The sequence below is a fragment of the Chiloscyllium punctatum genome, chromosome 41 (assembly GCF_047496795.1).
Source record: "Chiloscyllium punctatum isolate Juve2018m chromosome 41, sChiPun1.3, whole genome shotgun sequence".
NCBI lineage: Eukaryota > Metazoa > Chordata > Chondrichthyes > Orectolobiformes > Hemiscylliidae > Chiloscyllium > Chiloscyllium punctatum.
Genome location: NC_092779.1, coordinates 16,339,426 through 16,364,160, shown reverse-complemented (window position 1 = coordinate 16,364,160; position 24,735 = coordinate 16,339,426). Strand labels below are relative to the sequence as shown.

The following is a 24,735-nucleotide window of genomic DNA, read 5'->3' as shown; positions in this document are numbered from 1 at the left end:
TGGTGTAAATGTCTGTAATAGAGAGGAGAGACCCTCTATTTTTGCTGATTCATTCAATCCATGAGCAGTTATTCCAGTTCTGAAGTTTATAATATCATATTCTAAAGTGTAGTGTCCTGAATTGGATATAATACTGTGGCTTGTGTCTAACCAGTGCCCTTGAGTAACTTGAATATAAGCTCATTGCTTTTGTCCTCTGCCTCTATTCAAACAGCCCAGAATCCAGATTTTACCATTGTTGTTTTGCAACTATATCAAACTATACCTGCAGTCAGATGGATGTACACAATCTGCAAGAATTTCTGGAAGAGCCCTTTGTTACAGCTTTACAAGGATAGCAAAGACATATATAGCAATGCATTATTATTTCATTGTTAAGAACTGTGTAAAAAAAGTACAAAGATCAATTAAAAGATACAGGCATTTTAGCTTTGGATTTTCTGTTCTAGTAAAGTTTCTTTATATTTTCCAATAAAAACATTGAGTGCAATACATGGAAGTAAATTTGCAAATATGCATTCCATGCACCATATCTGTTAAATAATTGTGACTTCATACAAAACCTTTCAGTATCTAAGTGAATGGAAAAATTGAGGACTTTCACAAGAACTGTCAATGAGCAACTTAGAGTTGGTGAGTCATTGACCAGTTGAAGAATATTTGAATGATGCAATTTTTGGGATTACACAATATTGGTTACTCACTATGGATTTGTAATTAAACAAAGCAAAGAATATCAACTCCTAAAAATATACAGGAAATAGCTTTGCAATCTAAGTTACTCTCTTAAGCAGATGCAAAAACTTAATTCAAGCAGTATTTGAACGTGGTTTGATCTAACCAAGTGTATAAGCACAAAGTTTAGGTCACTTGATTTACTGTATATGCATTCTAATACTGCTAAATTACAAATAAATGCAGTATTTACAATGAAGGAAGGCCATTTATTTAAAACGTATCAGGGTGTTTTGGCACAGAACCACCTCATCAATAGTATGAACAGCAGGTTATAAATAAATTGGGCCATTTCAGAGTTAGGACACTATCAATGTAAATATTTGTAGAGATTATTCTAGTGCAAAACATTAGCCAGGAGCATATACTTCAACTTTATTTTGTAAGTGAGTTTATCTTCAGTTTATTTTTGGTTATACAGAAAATCAGCTTTAATTTTTAGCCATTAGCACATCATCTTGTCACTGTTCGTTACTGAAAAAAAAACACAAAGCATTAGAATTTTATGAGACTGTATACAGTTAATAGACTGTTGACCTGTACTATTTCCCTAACATCATAAAATATTGGGGATCACTGTATAACTAAATTAGAAGTGCAATTAAATGAACATATTACAGTGATGTCACACCATTGTCATGAAAATCTTTTAATCTGTCACATATGCAGGAGAAAGAAGCTTTCGTTCTTTGATGGTTGAGATACCATGAATTCCAGATAGTTGAGTAGATGGTGATAGATAAAATTATTTTTTGAAAATACATGTTAGCTTTGAATGCCAGTTTCACTGATTTTCAATGATGAGCTTTTGCGTGGTATACAAATGGCCAATGAGTACCTGAAAAATAAAACAGAAGCAGCATTGTGATACATTCTTGTAGACAAACATAGCTTTTAATAATCAGCAAACCTGTAGTTAGTACCATGTGTTTCCCAGCCTAACATCAAGTCACCTACCTGCTCTTTCAATATTGATTTATTGCCTGAAGAAAAGCAGCATGAGAAGAGATTGAAATTTCGTTCTTTCAAATACAACACTATTATAGTATCAATGTCTACACAGACTTTCATCTTGCCATCAGGATTTTTTTTAGAATTCTTTTAACATTGATATGTCTTTGCCAAAATAATACAGTGGAGCCAACTCAAGATCACCAAATGTGCCCGACTCAAATTTATTTTGTCAATGTATAGTCTTCTTCTTTAAAGAGCTCCTTAGTGGAGAGTGCCAACTCTGTGCATTAAAGAATTTGCTGGAGAGGGTTGAATTCTGGCCATTGCATTTGCCAATCCAGCAGCTTTTGACCATATTATCAGTGAAGTTTCAGATGGCAGGAGTTAGTAGTTAGCCTCAACAGTAAGTGCATGATCTAAAAGACCCAGGAACAAGCATGGATGATGATACAACTTAATTCAAGTATAAATGTGAGAGCAATAATATGCATACCATGCAAAATTGCTGGCACCTGACTCCAAATTTATTACTCTTACTTAAAAAATATAGCATTTCAGTTGCTGGCCATATACATAGGACAAACGCTACACCTCCAATTATAATTGAAACGTTGTTGCATTTATTATTTTCAAAGAACAAAGAAGATTTACAGCCCAGGAATAGGCTATTTGGCCCTCCAAGCCTGTGCCAATCCAAATCCACTGTCTAAACCTATTGCCCAATTCCTAAGGATCTGTATCCCTCTGCTCTCCACCTACTCATACATCTGTCCAGACGTACCTTAAATGAATCTACCGTGCCTACCTCTACAATCTTTGCAGGCAAAGCGTTCCAGGTACCTACCACCCTCTGTGTAAAGTAATATCCCCCTCAAACTTTTCTCCTTTCGCCTTGAACGCGTGACCTCTCGTTATTGAATCCCTCACCCTGGGAAAAAGCTTATCTCTATCCGCCCTGTCTATACCCTTCATGATTTTGTAGATCTCAATCAGGTCTCCCTCTCAATCTCCTTTTTTCTAATGAAAACAATCCTAACCTCCTCAACCTCTCTTCATAGCTAGCACCTTCTATACCAGGCAACATCCTCGTAAACCTTCTCTGCACCCTCTCCAAAGTGTCCACATCCTTTTGGTAATGTGGCGACCAATTGTACACAGCATTCTAAATGCAGCTGAACTGAAGTCTTGCACAATTTCAATATGACCTGCCAGTTCTTATACTCAATACCCCGCCTGATGAAGGCAAATATACCATACGCCTTCTTTACCACTCTATCTACCTGTGCAGGCACCTTCAGGATACAATGGACCTGAACTCCAAGGTCTCTCTGCTCATCAACTTTTCCCAAGGCACTTCGGTTTCCAGTATAGTTCACTCTAGAATTAGACCTCCCACGATGCATCACCTCACATTTGTCCGGATTGAACTCCATCTGCTACTTCTCTGCCTAACTCTCCAGCCTATCTATATTCTCCTGACAGTCCCCTATGCTTTCTGCTACTCCACCAATCTTAAGTTTGATTGACACATAAAAGCTTGTTAAGCTTTAGACATGGTTAAGTGGTAATTCTTGCCCTAGGTTCACAAATTTGTGAACTCAAGCCTCAGATACACATTCTAGGCTGAAGTTCAATGCAGTAGTGACTGAAGGAATGATGCACAAAGATGCTAGCTTTTGTATGACAAGTTAACGCATTGTATTAATGGTTTTTTTAGGGGTAAATACCATGTCTCATGACACTACTGAACAGGAGCATGAAAGTGCTTCCAATATTTCTTTCCTTTTGGTTCTTTGACAAAGATGTGTTTAACCTCTCAGCCACCAATTTCAATGAGAGCAGTTTCAATTCAGTACTTTCTCTTATTCAACTCTTAACCCCTGCCAAAGAAAGATATTCCAATAATACTAAATGGACTGGAATTATCAACTTCCAGTTCACCCTCTTCAAGTTGCAGTGATCAATTAATTCAAATTAGGCAACTGTTATAATGCATCGTACAAAAACATTCCGGACAAATTGTGTGACTTTCAAATCAAATTCATCTCTAATCATCTCTCTATTTTCCAGTCTTCTGCCCCAATCAAAGTTATATACTGGTGAAATGTGCAAGGGACAGTTAACACAAGACCACAAGGGAACACAAATGGTCAACATGAAAAATTGAGAAAACAAAAGAAAAGCAGGACCAGGCCATCAGCTAAATACCTCACACAGTACCATATATCACAATTACATTGTATAAAGATATTAAACAGGAGCTGAATGGTACCAAATGAGAAAGATTGCAAATTACTGAACAGCAAAATGACTCAATTTGAGCAGCACTGACATTGATAGAGACTGTCTAGTTGGCCACTCACTTGTTGGAACATATGAAAATCATCAGTCATGTAATAGATGTAATAGTCATAGACTGATACAGTATTGAAACAGGCCCTTTGGCCCACTATTTCTAAACAACAGCAAACTACACTAATCTCATTTACCTGTACTTGGTCCATAGCCTACTGTGTCCTGCCATTTTAAGTGCTCATCCAGATGCTTAAATATTGCAAGAACACCACCTCCACCACCCTCTCAGACATCATTATCCTTATTTCTATCACCCTCTGGGTGAAAGAAGTTTTTCTTAGATCACCTCTAAACCAATTATTCCTCAACTTCAATTTGCAAGCTTGGGTCTTAGACACATCTGAAGCATACAACTAATGGTGAAGCTTCTTCACTTGGCTATACCTACCCCATTCAAGTTACGATTGTGGTGATGTGGTTCTATTAATCAAATCACACCTTGGCCCCCCTCTCCAATATTCCCTCTATCTTTTTCTATCCAACTAGTGAAACATGTTTGTGATATGCAACAATATCAATGTTTATGCAGATTTGCATGACCATGGAAACAAATAAAACCTACACATACATTTCAAAAGGTTACCTATCTCTGTGAGCAAGGGCTTGGAAGAGGAGTGGCAGGAGGAAGAAGTGACTTAAAGAGCAAGATGTACTATGAATGTGAGGGCCAGGGAGGGAAGCAGTGAGCAAGAGGTGCGGTGACAGGATCATAGCACAGACAAGCGCTGACCTGGATTTGGACCGCAGCAGCAGCTGACATTAATAACTATTGGCTATTAAACCCACATAATTAATCAGTTCAGGCTTGGTTTTCATTCATTAACTTCCTGTCTTTGGAGGAATCCAACAATTCTCTGCTTGTAGGTTGGACTTGTAGTAAACTTCATTTAACAATCATATGCTACATGGCTGTAATAACTAAGAGTTCAGTAGTCGACTGAACTGTTGCGTGGTCTCACAGAGGTGCAGTTTGGGGGAACACTGCCCCAGCCAAACAACTTGGATAATTTTCAGCACTTCAGCTTACCCTTACAATTCCTGCTCAGCTTCTTCGCAGTCTCTGACAAGGCTGATCATACCGTCCTCTTCCATTGACTACCTTCCTCTGAGCAGGTCTCTGGAGCCACCCTTGTTCGATTCCACTCATACCTATCTAATCACAGCCAAAGCATCTCCAGCAAAGGCTTTATTTATAATCCAATGCAGTCTTACATGAACTACAGTGTGCTCCAGTTAAACACTGGGAAGTGTGCAGAACATTGCCACTGATACGATCCCCCATTTTGATTACTGTCTCGGTTGAACCAGACCAATTTCACTCATGGCAATGTATTTAACTCTAAAATGAGTTTGATTTGATTTTTTTTGTTGTCACATGTACCTAAGTACAGTGAAATGTTTATGAGCATTACAGGCAGATCATAACAAACAAGGACATTCAACTCATACAGTGCTTAAACAGAGAAAGGCAAACAAGGTTACGACTGCACAGGTGATGCACAGAAGCAAACTCAAGACTAGACTTGAAATTAGAGAGGTCCATTCAGCAGAGTAATAACAACATGTATTCAAGCTTTTGAGTCTTCTGCTTGACAGAAGAGGTTGGAAGAGAGTAGTATCAGGGTGGGAGGAGTCTTTAATGGTGATGCAGCCTTCCCGCGGCAATGGTAAGTGTAGATGGTCTGAGTTGTTGCACACCACTTTCTGTAATTTCTTACAGTCCTGGGCAGAACTGTTGTTGTATCAAGCCATTATCAAGCCATGCTTTCCATGGTACATCTGTAAAAGTTCAGCATGCCATACAATTCTGTTACAGAGGTTGTTACTTCTGCATCCATAACTTTGACTTTTGGTGCCTCTGCCTTACCCTGGTTGCTGTTGAAACACTCATTATTGCTTTTATCATCTTTAAAAATAATTATGTCAATGTTCCGTTGGCCCAGGTTCCATCACTCCACTCTTAATATATATCAGCTCATCCAAGATTCTGCATCTTAAACTACATCCTTTTGCAGATAGTGCTCTAATTACCCCATCCTAACTAACTTACATTGGCTCCTAGTTTCTTAACGCCTCAAATTTAAAACTTTCATCATCATGCTTAAATTCATTCTCGGTCTTACTCCAAAATGCAAGAGCTCTCGATTTCTTTTTCATTTTTCCTTTTTTCAAATCAAGTACTGTTAAATGTGTCTTCAATCATCTAGTCCTTACTGTCTGGATTCTGTCCCTTATCTCTGCAATTCTAAACTTCCGCTACTCCTTTATGACCACCCATAGAAAATATAATCTTGATCTAGCCTTTGGAAATCTTTCCTAATTTTTGATTCTTTGATTTCTTTCCAAAAACAGCAGGCAGGTTCTTTCTAGTCTTCCTAGGTTGTTCCTCTTTGAATACCATATGTATTGGAAAACAGTCACAATATTTTAAAAATATTTTGGGACATACTGCAGACACAGAGGGCTCTTTGGAAAAGTAAGTACTTCTGATACTCAAAGTTATCACACATCATCTTGACTTGGAAATAAATTGCCACTGTTTGGGGATCAATATCTAAGAACACACTTATGTAACAGTACTGTGTGTACCTACACCACAGGGATTACAAATTTTAAGATCACAATTCACCATTAGCTTGGCCTTTGTAGTGCTCCCACATCCAATATAAAGGCTTTTTAAAATGGATTTAGTCAATGTTCAGTCAGTTAACTGCAACCACATGTAAAAAAAAACTCAACACTGTTCTAATCAGAGCTGTTTCTTTTTTCCTGCCAGTGGATTGAAAATTTATCTCATCCACATCAGCACATTAAGATAACTACATGTCTGATCTATAGGACTACTGCAGCAAAATACCAGGACAATTCCAACATTATCTTTCTCCCTGATGACCTCTGAACACTATCAATGACAAAACAAGTTGTGCAACATCTGCAGACTTTGACTGATGGTAGTTTACAGTTGTACAGTGAAAGCACCCATTGCTAAACAAACAGCCATTGCCACTGTTTATCATTTGGAATGGAGTATCAGAATGTTCAATGGAATTACTGTTGCACTATCAAAGTTCTGGGCAGTTATCATTGACCAGAAACTAAATTGGACAAGCCATATAAATGTTATTTTTACAAGTGCAGGACAGAGGTGTGGGACTCCGCGAGTGATTTATCTCCTGTCTCCCCTCTACAAGGCACAAATCAGAAGTGTGATGAAATATGGACAAGTGTATACTCAAAAGGTTTGACACCGTCCAGGCCAAAGCAGCCTGCATGATTGGCACCCTATCCACCACCTTCAACATTCATTCCCTTCACCACAGGCATACAGTGGCAGCAGTGTATTACCATCTATAAGATGCACTGTAGAAATTCAACAAGACCCTTAAACACAGTATCTTCCAAACTTACAACCTCTGCCACTTAGAAGGAAAGAGTAATCTGATTCATGGCATCATCACCTAAGTTGCTCTCCAAGCCACTGTCCATCCTGACTGGGAAATGCATCTGAGAGAACCATGGAACACTCTTCCTAACAGCACTGAGTATGTTGACCTCTTAAGGACTGCAAAAGTTCAAGAAACAGCTCGCCACCCTTTTCCAGGGCAATTAAGAATGGAATAAATGCTAGCCTAGCCAGCACAACTCCTATGAACAAATAAAAAAGATTGTGGAAAGGATGGTCTATAAGCATCAAGGTCACACCTGTTACTATAAAAAATGAAATGAAAGCCCAAGAATGCCATTTTGTTCAAAGGAAGTAGAGTTGTCATGTTGAAAGAAATGAGAAACAAGATGCTGAAGCACATCCATGCAAGCCATCAAAGAATTGAATGTAGTCTGAGAAATACAACAGCAGTGCTCTATTGACCAAACATGAGCAATGAGACCAAGAATCATATCAGCGAGTGCAGAGCTTGTAACCACAGCAGGCTAAGCAAGCTAAAGAGCTGCTTGTGACACAGAATATCCCAGACAGACTCAGGAAGAATATGTAGAGTCAATCACCACTGACTGCAGTTCTGACTACTGATAATTAGACCAACTGACGCCAACAGATTATAGAATGCCTGAAACACTCTTCATTCCGATATAAGGGATAAATGACAATAACCCTTAATTCATGAGTGAAAAATTCAGTTGTTGCATAATGGGTTGAGAAATTCAATACCAGATATCATCTCCACACTATCCCAGCCAAACAAAATGGCTGAGTGACAGTGAAAATTGCTAACAGGAGCACAAAGAAATTGAACAAATGCAGATTTGTACAAAACAGGCCTCGAGTGAAGCAATGCCACCTTTGAGGCATGAAAACGTAGTTCAATCCAAAAGCAAATGTCACACTGCTCGAAAACTGCACTTCAAAAGTGAAAAGAACTGAAGTTAGAAACAATCATGAAACGAATGACAAAATAAATGTAAAATGACAGAAATTTCACTCTGATAATACTGCCAATGATTATCAGAACTGAGCACTGGAGAGGCTGTCAGAGCACTAAAATTCAATGCTCTCTACCAAATAGCAACTTGGAACCTGGATAGAGCAGTTGCCATCTAAATTATATGTGGTGAACAACCAGATACATCAACATATACAAACAATTACAGCTAGAGAAGGTGTTCCTTCAGTGCAGCATATGGTTCAAGGAGGAGTGATCCCATCACCTGCACAGAGAACAGAACAACTAATGACCTACTGTTACCCAACTGAAATGGATCAGCAACAACATTCATCAAGGCAACAACATTCACTAACATGCCCTGGAGAAGAAACACCATCTCAGGAATGAAGAAATCTTCGAGGAACAGCAAATAACAATGCACATGTGTACCACTGAGAGACCTGCATGATTTGTATGCAATGCATTTGCAGAAACCAATGCAAATTAGAAAAGAAAACTAGAAAAAACACACTATTTTGTTATGTAATAAACATTTTCTTGATGACCATGCATATTGGGTAACCCGCTTAACTTATAACTTAACTTATAGTGCATGCAATTTTTAAAAAATAAATTGGAGAAATACAATTGTATTTCATGTAGTGGCTGGCCTTCTATAGTCAGGACCTTTGTGTGCAGTCTGTAATGGTTCTCAAACACCTATCACTCCTAACAGCTTTATTCAAAAGTTGCTTTGTGTCTTAATGTTAACACTTAGGGCTCAGTGGTTAGCAAATCTGCCTCACAGCACTAGGGACCCAGGTTCGATTCCAGCCTCGGGTGACCGTTTGTGTGAAGTTTGCACATTCTCCCAGTGGGTTTCCTCCGGTGCTCTGGTTTCCTCCCACAACCCAAAGATGTGCAGGTCAGGTGAACTGGCCTTTTAAATTGGCCCATAGTGTTAGGTGCATTAGTCAGGAGTAAATATAGGGTAGAGGAATGGGTCTGGCTGGGTTACTCTTCAGAGGGTCAGAGTGGACCTGTTGGGCCAAATAACCTGTTTCTAATCAGTAGGGAATCGAATCTAATCTACTTCTATTACCTTTGTACCTAAACCAGAATATCAGATAGACAAAATTATTCTAATTTGAAAGAGACAAGGAAAAGTTAGAAAAGGGAATGTTCCTGGACAAGAACTGGAAAAAGAAAGGCTGAAAGTTCAAGCACTAAAGGGCAAGATGAGGATGGCCTAGAGTTTTGATTTGCAAAGAATATTAGCTTGGTATTTAAATTTATTGAGGAAGCTGTAAAAATATACACTGCATCATTTGGAAATCTTGCACCAAACTAAAATGATCTGAAGATTAGACTATGTTGCTGCAGTGCTTTTGTAAGGAAAATGTGCTATACAGTAATACCAATAATCTCAAAATACTTGGGTGCCTTCATTGGCAACATTGAGCTGAACCATTCTAACTCTTCAGAAAGGACAACGTGTATACAATCTTTAGTGATTTAACAATTCGTTCCTGATCACCTCATATGTTTGGCAATGCTTTCAAAATGACAAATAAATAGATTACAAACCATCGCCTCAGCAACATCGTCAGACAACTGAGTAATGGTATTGAAAAACTATTGTGAAATCTGGTATTGCATCAGAGCTAAAAACATGCAAGTTGCCACAGGAAATGCATGCACTATACACTGAAACCTCATGATGATACCGCTGAAGAACTACATCTGTGACAAATAACTATTAACCAGTTTCCACTCCACAACAATACACTGAAAGAAAATAGTTGTTGAAAATAAACAAGAGTGCCATTCCCCTTATAATTGAACAAAATACTATGCACAACCTGAAAATAATCTTAAGTAGTTATCCTTGCAGTGCAGATGATGTAGTACATTTTGAATCAAGAGGGAACAACTTTGAGACGTGTATCCAGTTTCAGCAACATAATTTCTAACACTTACATGAAATGTGTGCTGAGTTGGCAAAGAAGGAGGTAAGCATTCACTGACAGCAAGTTCTTTTATGGAAGTACTTAAGAGTTGTGCACTTATTGATATTGCATGCCACATCTTATACACTTGCAGCTGAACCATTGCTCAAAGCTTATTATCTTGCTATAGAAACAGTCCCTCTCCTTCACTAATCATTGGGTAAGACATCCTGGATGTAGGTTTGCTCACTGAGCTGGAAGATTCATTTCCAGAAGTTTTATCACCTTACTAGGTAACATCGTCAGTGGGCCTCTGGGTGAAGCACTACTGATGATTCCTGCTTTCTATTTATATGTTTGGGTTTCTTTGGGTTGGTAATGTCATTTCCTGTGGTGATGTAATTTCCTATTCTTTTTCCTCAGGGTGGTAAATGAGGTCTAACTCGATGTGTTTGTTGATAGAGCTCTGGGTTGGAATGCCATGCTTCTTGGAATTCTCGTGCATGTCTTGGTTTGGCTTGTCCTAGGATGGATTTGTTGTCCCAGTCAAAGTGGTGTCCTTCCTTATCTGTATGTAAGGATACTAGTGAAAGAGGGTCATGTCGTTGTGTGGCTAGTTGATATTCATGTGTCCTGGTGGCTAGTTTTCTGCCTGTTTGTCCAATGTAGTGTTTGTTACAGTTTTTGCACTGTATTTTGTAAATGACATCAGCTGTGCTTGTAGTCTGTATAGGGTCTTTCAAGCTCATTAGCTGTTGTTTTAGTGTGTTGGTGGGATTGTGGGCTACCATGATGCTACCACCCCCTGAGAGAAAGAACAGGAAATGACATCACCAACCCAAAGAAACCTAAACATATAAATAGAAAGCAGGAATCATCAGCAATGCTTCACCTAGAGGCCCACTGAAGATGTTACTTAGTAGGATGACAAAACGTCTAGAAATGAACCTTCCAGCTCTGCGAGCAAACCTATAGCCAGAACCTCAACATGAGCTACAAATCTTCTCAAAACCTGGAAAGACATACATTGCGGCACATCTCAAGTTTTCACTTTCTCCAATTGCTTAATTATTTTATCCCTACAGAGGTACAATCAACAGCCTACGTTAATGTCCTGCTTCCACTTGGACTTCTTTTTAGCTAGCAATTACAGAATTACAGCAGCTTGCCTTCCATTCTCTGCACGTGTAGCTCTACTCCATTCATGATCATGTGCACTATAATGTTAACACTGTCAGGAATGAGAATATGATAGATATTACAATACCCAGCAGTAAACCTTGCTCTTCTTATGGGGGAGAAAGAGTCACAACAACAGTGTAGGCTGTAGATTAAAATGTAAGCTACCATTAGAAGAGAAAATCATCAAGATTGTTTACCACCTGAAATAACATTTTAAGAAGTTTTTATGTTTGGCTATGATCTTTATCGTATTTTGTTAACTGCTCGTGGCCTCCTTTTTGGCCAATTTTTGCCAAACCACCTTACAAGTGAATGCTACAAGATGGGAATTGTCACAAGGAAAAAGTTAGCAAACCCAAGTGTTAACCACTGTTGTTATTTAGTAGATACAGTACTCCATGTTATTGATCTTAACGTAGACAGCATTTTAAAAGTGTTTGAGGGAGGAAGACCCAGAGGAAAGACAGGCAAAGACCTGGAGACAGAGTGCAACACTTAGAAGGGCTATCCAATTCAATACAATTCAGTCCCTGGGTCTAGAGCAGACAAACTGCATTCTTAGAAAAACCAAATGTGATGTGACAGGAAAACAGGTAGTGGATTGTTTGGTGAGTATTTTGCTAATTTATCTCTCAAAACCTGTGTAATTTTCATAATTGTCAAATTTTATTACTGGTAAGCTTTATTAATAGTAAAGTAAACTTTCATTGGTGTTTTCTATTTATATTAACAAGGAAATTTTAATTGTAGAACAAATATTCAAATAATAAGATTAGTACAAGCAGGACCAGGCACATTCATTAAAACTTAATCAGTTAATTAAACACAAAGATAGCAGAGACAATACTTTACAGTAGCTTCAGGGCACCTATATGATCCAAGGCAAACACATTTTGCAGTAAACATCATTAGCTTGAGAAACTTTCACTCAGAGTCACTGAACTAGACACTGAGGTATAGGCACCAATACATCAGGATGTTGATGGTTTGGGGCAATGTTGCGTGACAGGAGTGGGCTGATGGAGAACATGTATTTTCCTGATGTTTAATTCAAGGACCATTCTCTCATATCACTTGGTGAAGGCGTTGATGATGATTTGTAGCTTGGCCTCAGTGTGATACATCATTTGCCTAATACGGTTCAATGACAGATGACAACCTATTTAGCTAACCAAGTTTTCAAAACTAAACTCGACTAGTCCTACTTGCCTCCGATGAGTAATGTGTTATGGGGCAGTGTCAAGAGTGTTTGCAATGAAGGCTATGCTTTGAGGTGGTCCTCGGAGTGTTGTCTCCTGAGGGCACTGACTGCCTCTTTGATGAGTGACTGATTTGCCTTTCAATGGAATAGGTCCCTGAGTCCTTGATCATGAATGGCTTTGGTTGCACTAAAGAAGCTGTGCAGATTGTGGTGAGTAGTAGAGCTCTGTAATCAGTAGATTTTCCCACCAGAAAGATTAACGGAAGGTGGTAGGACTTTGCTCCAGAATTAACGCATGTGATAGTTTAGACAGCTGTTGTGAATGAATAGTAAAAATGGTGCAGAATGTCTGCTACAGAGCAGAGGGAACGGTTGCTGAGTTTCCTATGCGCTTTCTGTTCATCATTAATTTTGTTCGATTACAGATTCTTTGTTGCACCTCGGCCTTCAATTGCCTGTGGACTTATTTCCTCTGCTTATGTTTTGGTGGAGTTGCCAATTCAGAAGTGCCTTGCATCTGGGGTCTAAAGAGATCTTGGATCTCCAAATTGCTCATTTAATCAGTCTCAGTGCTTTCTGATCAAGAGGCCGAATGTCTCCACGTAGATGCTGTGGTAGCTTAGAATGGACCAGGTGCTGTGGGCACTCCAACTCTGGCATGTTGGTCTTTACCAGGTTGACTGTGAGGTGTTGCCAAAGTAGAATTTTCTTCTCAAAATCTTTAAGTCCAGCTATATATATTTATTGTGATTACAAGAGCAGGTCAAAGGCTAGAGATTCTGCAGTGGTTAACTCATCTCTTAACTTCACAATGCCTGTTCACCATCTACAAGGCACATGTTCAGACTGTGAAGGAATACTCTTCACTTGCCAGTATGGATGCAGCTCCATCAACACTCAAGAAACTTGGCACCATCCAGAATCAAAGAGGTTGCTTGGTTAGTACCCTATCCACCATCTTCAACTGGTACTGTTTTCATCACTGAGGTACAGTGGCAGCAGTATGTAACATCTCCAAGATTTCCTGCAGTAATTCACTCATTTAAGGCCATCCAACAGCACGATCCAAACTCATAAATTGTACCACCCAGAAGTACAAAGGTAGCAAATACATATAAATACTATAATCTGAAAATTTCCCTCCAAGTTATACACCATCCTGACTTGGAACTATATTGCTGTTCCTTAAGTGTCAGTGGTTTAATTAAATTCCTTGAACTGTTCCACCAACAGCACCATGGCTGTTCTTCTCCCCAAGGATTGCAGTGGTTAAAGGCAGCACCTCACCACCACCTTCCCAAAGGCAATTGGATGATATAACTGGCTTAGTCAGTTATTCTCAAATGGCAGAAATTATTTTTAAAAATCCCATCACCACCCCAAGAGCAAGTTACTCCTGAATAGAAAGTGCGTTCCCTCTGTTCTGTAACACACGTTCTGCACCATTTTTACTACTCATTCACAACAGTTGTCTGAACTGTCACATACGTTTAATTGTGGAGCAAAGTGCTACTATCCTCCATTGATCCTTCTGGTGGGGTTTCCAAGCTCCATTACTTCCAGGGTCATCACAAAAGCTAATGCTCTAATCAAAACAGAGTTCCTGATTTATCCGTCCGTCAGAATAAAGTTAACAGAAAATATTGATCAGGTTCCTGTATTGAACGATACTGTTTATTGCAAACAAGTAAATTTTAGTCACAAATAGCAACAATGCATGTATGGCTCGCCTGTTTAAAACTGGAACTCTTTTTAATGTTCCTAGACAATCAAAAAAAATTGCTTTTGTGGTTTAAAACATAACAACAGCATATTAGCATCATCAGCTTGGCCAGCATTTATTACTTATTCCTAATTGCCACTTGAATTGACTGGCTTGCTTACCATTCCAGCACCACTAATCCAGGGCCATTTCATAGGACAGTTAAGAGTCAAACCATAACACTGAGTCAGGAATCACATGTAGGCCAGAACACGTAAGGATAGCAGACCCCCTTCTGTAAAGGACATTAGTGAACCAGATGGGCTATTAATTCCAGATTTCCATTGATTCAAATTACACCATCTGCTATGGTGGGATTCAAACCCATGTCCCCATAGCATCAGTTTGGATTAGAAGACCAGTGACAATACCACTACACTACTTCGCCCTCTGGTGGTTAAAAATCAAACTTAGAACCACAGCTCAGTAACACCAGTCCGCAGCTTTTGTTGCTATGACTTTTTTTTAAGATTACTTAGTGTGGAAACAGGCCCTTCGGCCCAACAAGTCCACTGAAGCGCAACCCACCCATATCCCTACATCTACCCCTTACCTAACACTACGGGCAATTTAGCATGGCCAATTCACCTGACCAGCACATCTTTGGAGTGTGGGAGGAAACCGGAGCACCCGGAGGAAACCCACGCAGACACGGGGAGAACATGCAAACTCCACAGAGAGAGTCGCCTGAGGCGGGAATTGAACTCGGATCTCTGGCGCTGTGAGGCAGCAGTGCTAACCACTGTGCCACCCACTTTCTGTCTTCGATCTCCTATTTTTAAAATTTATAGCAGGAACAGGGCAATTGCATACTAGAGTCATAGAGTCCTACAGCATGGAAACAGGCCCTTTGGCCCAAATTGCTCCACACTGACCAAAATGTCCAATCATGCTAACCCCATTTCCCTGCACTTGGCCCACATCCTTCTAATCCTTTCCTCTCCATGTATTTGTTCAAATGCCTTTTAAATGTTGTTAATGTACCATCTCAACCACTTCCACTGGCAGCTCATCCAAATGCGTGCCATCCTCAGTGTAGAAAAGTTGCCCCTCAGGATCCCTTTTATCCTTTCCCCTCTAAACTTAAACTGATGCCCTTTAGTCCTTAATTCCCCAACCCTGGGAAAAAGGCTGAGTACATTCACCCTATCCATGCCTCTCATGATCTTATACACCTCATAAGGTTCCCCCTCAGTCACCTACCTCAAAAGAGAAAAGCCCTAACTTGTCCAGCCTCTCCCTATAACTCAGAACACTGAGTCCAGGCAACGTCTTGTAAATTTCTTCTGCATTCTTTCCAGTTTAATAATATCCCTCCTATAACAAGGTCACCAAAACTGAACACAATACTCCAAGTGCAGCCTCACCAACATCTGTATAACTACAACATAACTTCCCAACTTCTATCCTCAATGCCCTCACTGATGAAGGCCAGTGTGCCAAAAGCCTTCGTCACTGTCCTGTCTATCTGTGACTACACTTTCAGATAACTGTGAACTTGAACTCCATGATCCCTTTGTTCCACGACACTCCTTAAGGGCCTACCATTCACCATGAAACTCCTATCTTGATTTTACTTTTCAAAAACCAATTTCCGGTACCGCGACATGACTTCCCAATTCCTATACTCAATGCACTGACCAATAAAGGCAAGCATTCCAAACACCTTCTTCACCACCCTGTCTACCTGCAATTCCACTTTCATGTAACAAAGAACTTGTGTTTAAACTGGCAGGTAATGCCATAAAATGCCTACAATTGCTTAATTTTTAAAAAATTCATTGACAGGATGTGGATATCACTGGCTAGGCCACCATTTATTTCCCATCCTTAATTACCCAGAGGGCAGTTAACAGTCAACCACATTGCTATGGATCCAGAGTCACATATATGCTAGACCAGGTAAGATGGCAGTTTCCTTCCCTAAAGGACATTAGTGAAGCAGATAGGTTTTCCTGAAATCCGGGAGGTCTAGTTTCCTCCCAGAGTGCAAAGATGTGCAAGTTAGGTGGCCTGGCTATGCTGAATTGTCCGTAGTGTTCAGCAATGTGTAGGTTAGGCACATTAGCCACGGGAAATGCAGGGATAAGGTAGAGGGATGGATCTGGGTGGGATGCTCTTCAGAAGCACAGTGAGGACTTGTTGAGCTGAACAGCCTGTTTCCATACTATGTGTATTTATTAGACTCTCTATTCCAGATTTTAATTGCATTTAAATTCCACCCAGAACATTACCTGGGTCTCTGCATTAACAATCCAGTGATAATACTATTAGACTATCACCTCCCCTTAATTTGATGATTCATATGCAATAAGCAATCACAAACTTGCATGGTACATCATCAGGTAAATAATTAGAAAAGAACTCTGACCCAACAATAATGTTACTTGAGTATCATTGAATAAAGTCACATTTTGTTGAAAAGTTTTGTCTTGCACTTGTCAATATATGCACGATACCAATGTAAAGGGCAGCAATAGTTTATGCTTTAGGAGAAAAGAGTGCTGGTTGGTTGGTAAATGGACTCTCTTGACAGAGGCACTATTGTGGAGAATGTACTCTGTAGAAACGAATGACAAGTTCACTGCCAAGCTTTATTTAAACTAGGCAGGTTGACTCTGTTAAGACACTGCCTAATTACCAATCTGATTAGAAACAAGTCTGAAAGGAGAAAACAGAGGATAGGAATTAAGTGCAGTTTCTCCATAATAGTTGGGAATAGGTAGCTCTGGCCAATAGTGTTTAGTTCTATTCCATGTACATAAATTCTTTACAGATACTGTGCATCCAATTTTTTACTCACTTCAATCAAAAAAAAATCTCAGCTTCCCTGTAGGCTATTTTGCCAATAACCTTAATTCAGTGTCTTCTGTTTGGGTGGCACAGTGGCTCAGTGGTTAGCACATTCTGCGTCACAGTGCCAAGACCCGGGTTCAATTGCTACTTCAGGCGACTGTCTGATTGGAGTTTGTAGATTCTCCCCATGTCTGCATGGGTCCCCTCTGGGTGCTCCAGTTTCCTCCCACAATCCAAAAGATGTGCAGGTCAGGTTAATTTGGCCATGCTAAATTGCCCATAGTGTGAGGTGCATTAGTCAGGGTTAAATATAGGGTAGGGGAATCGGTCTGGGTGGGTAACTCTTCGGAGGGTCAGTGTGGACTTGTTGGGACAAATGGCCTGTTTCCATACTATAGGGAATCTATTCTAATCTAACCCATATAAGAATGGAAATAGTCTCTTTCATGATTTTGAAAATCTCTATTAAATTTTCTCAACCAATATTTCACTTTTAAAATGTTGCTCACATGATTAAAAGGGAATGGGGCATTCCCTTTCCAATGCCTATAAATGGGTGCAGAATAACTTACACCCTACAGCACCTATTGCACTTCCCCCTTCCTTTGTTCCATTATTGGTGGCTACATTGTGGAACTTCACCCCACCTCCACCTCTCTCCACATACTTTCACCTCTTTTATTCCTCTCCTCTCCTTAGAGACCCTTTTTGCAACACATTTCCATGACTATTCTCCCAACATCTTATTCAGCTTCGTATAATTTATTTTGTTTCTCTGTAAATGTTTTGGAGGCTTTTATATGTTGTAGGTACTGTACAGATGCAAGGTATTATTGTTGTTGAGTTAAATAATTTCAATTAGGGCAGCATTACTGATCTCACAATCGTTCTCAATGTTCTCACACCAGGCAGAAAAAAATCAAAGTCCTCTCTACTAATTTCTAACTTGACAGTGACTGACTGCTAGAATTCGATGACTATAAATGCCAGATGAAGACAGGATTAATGTTTTAGATGTCAGATGTTTCAATCACAGTTTGAGATAAGAAGTATGAATCAGAGACCTCAAGCGCCGGGAATGAAGGAAAACAATAAAATCAATTTAAAATAACCAAACTTATTTTCCTTGAACTGGCTGAGGGAATTAAAATGTAAGGAAAAGTGAATTAAGTAACAACATTTCTAGCAACATTGAGAAGGAAGAAGAGACCAGATTTGAATCCCAGCATCCCAACAAAAATCTGGAATTAAAATTCTAATGATGAATCAGTTGTTTGAAGCAACCATCTATTTCACTAATAATCTTTAGGGATGGAGACTGCCATCCTTACCTAGTCTGCTCAACATGTGACTTGAGACTCACAGCAATGTGGTTGACTCTTGATTGTCCTCTGGGCAATTAGGGATGGGCAATAAATGCTGGCCTAGCCAGTGATGCCCTCATCTTGTGAATTAATTAAAATAAGTTGTGATAGGACACGAAACAACCATTAACGACACGAGTACAAATTATTGGAGGTTTATCACCTTTATCCACAAGAGGGCACCATCGACCATGCCTTAATGCCAATCACTTCTTTTCAGAAATCACCAAGCATTTCAAAACTAAGTATACTCATTTTTTTTGGTTGGTATACAGACCTATCCATCCTCCAGATCATAATACACATCTCCCCACATATTCTGTGTATTACAAGAGAGAGAGGATGTGCTCCTAAGCTAAAGCTTGCTTCTGGAACATACATTCGAACCTTACCATCAAGACAAATGCATACATTTTCCTCTGTTGATGGAGTGGTATTTAGTGTGACAGAATTATTTGTTCAAAATTACACACTTTTTATATTGCAGCCTATGCATTCAACATAAGATAGTCCAAGCGTTGACCCTGATTTTGTGGCAATTCTCTGTCATTTAGAAACTTTTAATATTTGAACATGTTTAATGGAACTGTCAAAAGTAGGAATAACTTAAGTATTTCAGTCTACAGATTTAAAATTCTAACCTGTAGTCTCAGATCAATGCCATATCATGCTACTTATTTCTCCAGTGTAATTCTGATCATTTTTTCTTTAACTTTGTATGCATAATCTTGTGCATCTACATTTCTCTGAGTTTTGAGAAGATTTGGAGCTCAGATTAGGTTTTGGATGTAGGTTTGCTCGCTGAGCTGAAAGGTTAATTTCCAGACGTTTTGTTACTTTACGAGGTAATATTTTCAGTGGATCTCACGCGAAGCAGTGCTGAAACTTCCTGCTTTCTATTTATATGTTTGGGGTTCTTTGGGTTGGTGATGTCATTTTCTGTGGTGAAGTCACTTCCTGTTCCTTTTCTCAGGGGTTGGTAGATGGAGTCTAACTCGATGTGTTTGTTGATAGAGTTCCGGATGGAATGCCATGCTTCTAGGAATTCTTGTGCATGTCTTTGTTTGGCTTGTCCTAGAATGGATGTGTTGTCCCAGTCGAAGTGGTGTCCTTCCTCATTCGTATGTGAGGATACTAGTGAGAGAGGGTCATGTCGTTTTGTGGCTCGTTGGTGTTCATGTATCCTGGTGGCTAGTTTTCTGCCTGTTTGTCCAGTGGAGTGTTTGTTACAGTTCTTGCACGGTAATTTGTAAATGACATTAGTTTTGCTCATTTGTTTACAAAATACCGTGCAAGGACTGTAACAAACACTACTGGAATGGATACATTTTTGAGAAGCTTTTAGGAGATATGGGCCCAAAGCAGATATATGGAGTTAGGCCGCCGATCTGCCAAGATCTCCTTGAATGTTGGAACTCAAGATCCTGAATGACCTACTCCTTTCTATGCTCTTGTGCAAATTAGGAGCAGGAATAAGCTATTTGATCGTTGGGTTGGCTCTGTCATTTAAAGAGATAATGGCTTATTTGAACATAACTTCAACTCTACATTCACACCTAACCCTGCTAACATTTCATTCCCTTGCTTACCAAAAATCTATATATTTTAAAAATATTCAAAGTTTGTACTGCTACCACCAACTTACATGGAAGAGAGATTTCCAAACACACCTGATCCTCTGATAAAAAAAATTCTCATGTTTTAAGTGGCGAGTTCTTTTTAAGCAGTAACCTCTAGCCCGAGATTCTCCTACAAGTGGACACATCCTCTCCATATCTATCCTGTCAAAGCCCCTCATGATCTTCTAGGTTTCAATCAAGTCACCTCTTAAGATTCCGAACTCCAGCAGATACAAATAACTTGACCAACCAATAATTTCTAATAAACAGTGTCTACTCCAAGTTTCAGTTCAATAAACCTTCTTGAACTGCTTCTACCTTATTTACATCCTTCCTTAAATACAGAGACCAATGGAGAAAATACCAGTACTTCAGAGTGGTCACACCATTATCCTCTAGAACTGAAGCATAACCTCCCTACTTTTATAATAAATTCCTCTTGGAAGAAGTAATAACATTCTGTTAGTTTTCTTAATTGCTTGCTGTATCTTCATAGTAGCCTTTTGCCCTTCGTGTACCCAATCCCTCTGCATCTCACTGCAATCTTTCACCATTTAGATTATATGCTTTATAATTTTTTCTGCCAAAATGGATATTTTCACAATATTTTACACTAAGTTTCATTTGCCAAATATTTCATGAATCACTTAACTTATACTCCTTTACAGCTATTGATGTCCTCTTCACAAGCTTAATTTCAACCAATGTATTCATCAGTAAATTTAGCAAATATACCTTCAGTCACTTCACTTCAGTCATTATATAAATCTTAAAACATTGCAGACCCAGCACTGATCCCTGTGGCATAGCACTTGATACACCTTGCCAACCAGGAAAAAAACCTCATTTATGCCTATTCTCAAGACATTATTTCCGTCTTAAATACTCTTAATGACTTGATCTACACAGGCCTCTGCAGCAATGAGTTCCACAGATTCATCACCTCTGGCTGAAGAAATTCCTTCTCAGCTCAGTTTCCTGTTAGCCAGCCAACCTTTGAACTTCATCAATAATGAAGGGTTACCCCTAAATAATGATTCTTTATTTTCCATAATGACCTTTAATATGGCACCCTATGAAATGCCTTCTGGAAATCTAACTACAATGTATCCACCAGTTCTCCTTATCCACAATAAATTGCAACTTCAAAAAACTCCAATAAGATCTCCTTATTGTTCAAAGGATATGGGGGGGGGGGGGGGGAAAGCAGGAGAATGGGGTTCAGAAACATATCAGCCATGATTGACCAACAGAACAGATTTTACAGGCCAATAACCTAATTATGCTCCTATATCTTCTGATCTTGTGGTCTAATTTTCAAAAATTCCCTGGACTTGGGGAAAGTTCCGTTCGATAGTAAGGTGACAAAGGTAACCCCTTTTTTGAGAAGTGAGATTTACAGAAAGCAGAAAACCACAGGGCAATTAGCTTAAAATTTGTCATAGGGAAGATATCAGAAGCCTATTATTGGGCCCTGTAGCAGGCCATTGAAAGAACTTCAAGGTAACCAGGCAGTCAACATGGTTTTGTGGAAGGAAAATCAAATTTAACCACCTTATTGGAGTTTTATGTAGCTGCAATTTATTGTGGATAAGGAGATACTGGTGGATGCATTGTAGTTAGATTTCATAGGGTGCCATATTAAAGGTCATTATGGAAAATAAAGAATCATTATTTCGGGGTAACATATTGATGCAGTTCGAAGATTGGCTAGCTAACAGGAAACTGAGATGAGAAGGAATTTCTTTAGTCAGAGGTGGTGAATGCTACGGTAGTGAGCTCCACAGATTCATCACCCTCTGGCTGATTAAATTGCCCTTCATCTTAGTTCTAAATGGTCATCCCTTCCCTCTGAGGCTGTGCCTTCAGGTTTTAGTCTCTCCTTCTAGTGGAAACATCTTCTCTATGTCCACTCTATCCAGGCCTCTCAAATTTCAATTGGATCCCCCTCATCCTTCTAAACTCTACTGAGTACAGGCCCAGAGTCCTCAACCAGTCCTCATATGTCAAGCCTTTCACCCCCGGGGTCATTCTTGTAAACCTCCTCTGGACTCCCACTGATCAGTGTTAACATTTTTATTTTAAAATATTTGTAGACACACTGTTTTTATATTTTTAAACCAGCTTTCACCCAAATATGAATTCTTCCCTCATTATTTGCTGCTGTTTACATTCTTTCCAATCTGTCATCTGTGTTACATGATTATGTACACTTTCTTCAAGTTTGATATTATTGTTAATGTTTTTAATTAACCACAGATTAATTCCATCCTTGGAATTTTTCATTTTCATTAGAATGCATTTAATCCATATCTGTCATTCTATCTTTATTGACCTATCACAACCTAATTTGCAAATTTACTTCAGCTAGCTGTGCTTTCATATCTTCATAATTGCCCTTACTTATGTTTAAATGATTGAAGTTGCTCTATTTGCACAGTGAATACAAACTATACTCACCATGAAAAGTCAAGACTGGTCATTTCAAGTTTAATTATGATGTGATAAATGTTAATTATTATCAAACTCTTTCTAGCATTGAAAATGAACTGTTACATATGTGTAGTCTCATCCCTTCAGCTTTTAATTATTTATGGTGATAATAAAATAGGCAAGTTTAAAATTTAAACTTTTTATATTTCTTTTCCAGCTCTTCTAACTGTTAATCCAACTCCTTTTCTCTGTATCTCCTTCTGTAGTTTATTTGCCATTGAATTCCTCAATTCCTTCTAATTATGATTTATTTCTTAGTCCTTCTGCTTTTTCTTTCAAAGGCCTTCAATCTGATTGGTTCAGGAGATGCAGAATTGCTTGCCTGGTCTCCCTGTGCCAGTTTACTCAAATTTTCCCAAATTAAATAAAATCTAAGTATGTAAAGGCAACACCAGATGTTGTTAGATGTCTTTCAGCAGCAAAATAGAGGCTCTAAGATACTTTAAAGAATTTAATTAATTTTCAGCTTGGCCATCAGACAAAACAAACTACTTGAGAAAAGGTTGTACGATCCTCTTCATCTGGAACCTGCCTGAATGGCATGCTGCCAGCCACTGGTACTCTTAAATGTTTTCAGAGGATTGTTGTAAGGATCTCTACAAAATCATCTAAATGCAAGAGTTTGCCAACCAGACAGAAGAAAAGTTTAGCTTGTACTTCTGATTTACCTTTTTGCCAAAGTCTTTTCTAGTGAAAAATTGACAAAAAAATGAAAATAATTGATGTAGATATCAAATTATTCACTTCCATGCATATATCAATAAATTTGATAATTTTCTTCTCATGCCATTTTGGAAAATGATTATGTTCATTCTTTCTAGGAAAATCCCTAATTCTAATATCATCCAATACAGAAAAGATTATTATGCCAATTTTCATTTTAAAAAAAAACTGGTCATGGTAAATAACTGAATGATCCAATCTTGTGAACTATGTGGATTGAAAAGTTGAAGTTGCCATTAAGATTTATTTAAATCAATAGGTTCAGCATATTATATTTCAGTAAAACATTAAAATTCACTAAATTTCAATTAAATTCAAATCTAACATTTCCAGGCAAAATAGAATACTGGTGCATCGATTAGTATTTATAAAATATTTACTTAGCTGTATAGATTCTGAATCATTGAGGGAGTTGTCTTTAAATGGAAGAATATTAAAGATATGAATCTGTCCATCATAAAGACAAGTTATAAAGATATAATTTTAAATCTTCCAGTTTTCAAGTTGTCAGTTGTGACAACAAAATTAGTTTTGCAGTCTCTAGATGTTTCCAGTTTAAATGCAAAGAAATGTATTGCAACAGCAAGCAGACAGTTCATGCAGTGGCTGAGTGAAAACAGAAATGCTCTTGCAATTTGAAGAAAATTAGATTAGCTACTTAAGGGTTGATAACTTCGATGAAAAATAAAACTGCAATTTGACAAAACTAATTTTTTAAATTTGAGGTTTTCATAATCAAATATTTTTGTATTCTTGAGGTATGATGCTTCAATAAGGGATTGCAAAAGGCATAAAATATCTGCTTACATCAGCCAAAAGCACATTTCATTGTTTATCTAGTACATAAGAGTCAGAGGTGGAAAGCATGGAAACAGATCCTTTGGTCCAACTCGTCAATGCTGACCAGATATGCTAATCTAATCTAGTCCAATTTGCCAGCACTTGGCCAATATCTCTGTAAACCCTTCCTATTCATATACCTGTCCAGGTGCTTTTTAAATGTTGTAATTGTACCAGCCTCCACAACTTCCTCTAGCAGCTTCTTCCAGACACGCACCACCGTCTCTGTGAAAAAGTTGCCCCTTAGGTCCCTTTTATATCTTTCCCCTCTCATCCTAAACCTATACCCTCTAGTTCTGAATTACTCCAACCCAGGGAAAAAACCGTATCTATTTATCCTATGACTGCCCCTCATTTTACAGTCTGCACATCCAAGTATT

The 24,735-nt window shown here is 38.7% G+C and overlaps 1 protein-coding gene across 1 annotated transcript in view; it reads right to left on the bottom strand.

The window, feature by feature from the left end:
- Window positions 1-1,109: 1,109 nt before the first annotated feature.
- Window positions 1,110-24,735, bottom strand: part of lyrm4 (LYR motif containing 4) — a 174,841-nt gene continuing 151,215 nt past the window's right edge. The window contains exon 3 of the mRNA XM_072560445.1: window positions 1,110-1,573. Coding sequence (XP_072416546.1) covers window positions 1,520-1,573 — 54 coding nt within the window. The 3' untranslated portion in view covers window positions 1,110-1,519. The remainder of the gene's footprint in view (window positions 1,574-24,735) is intronic.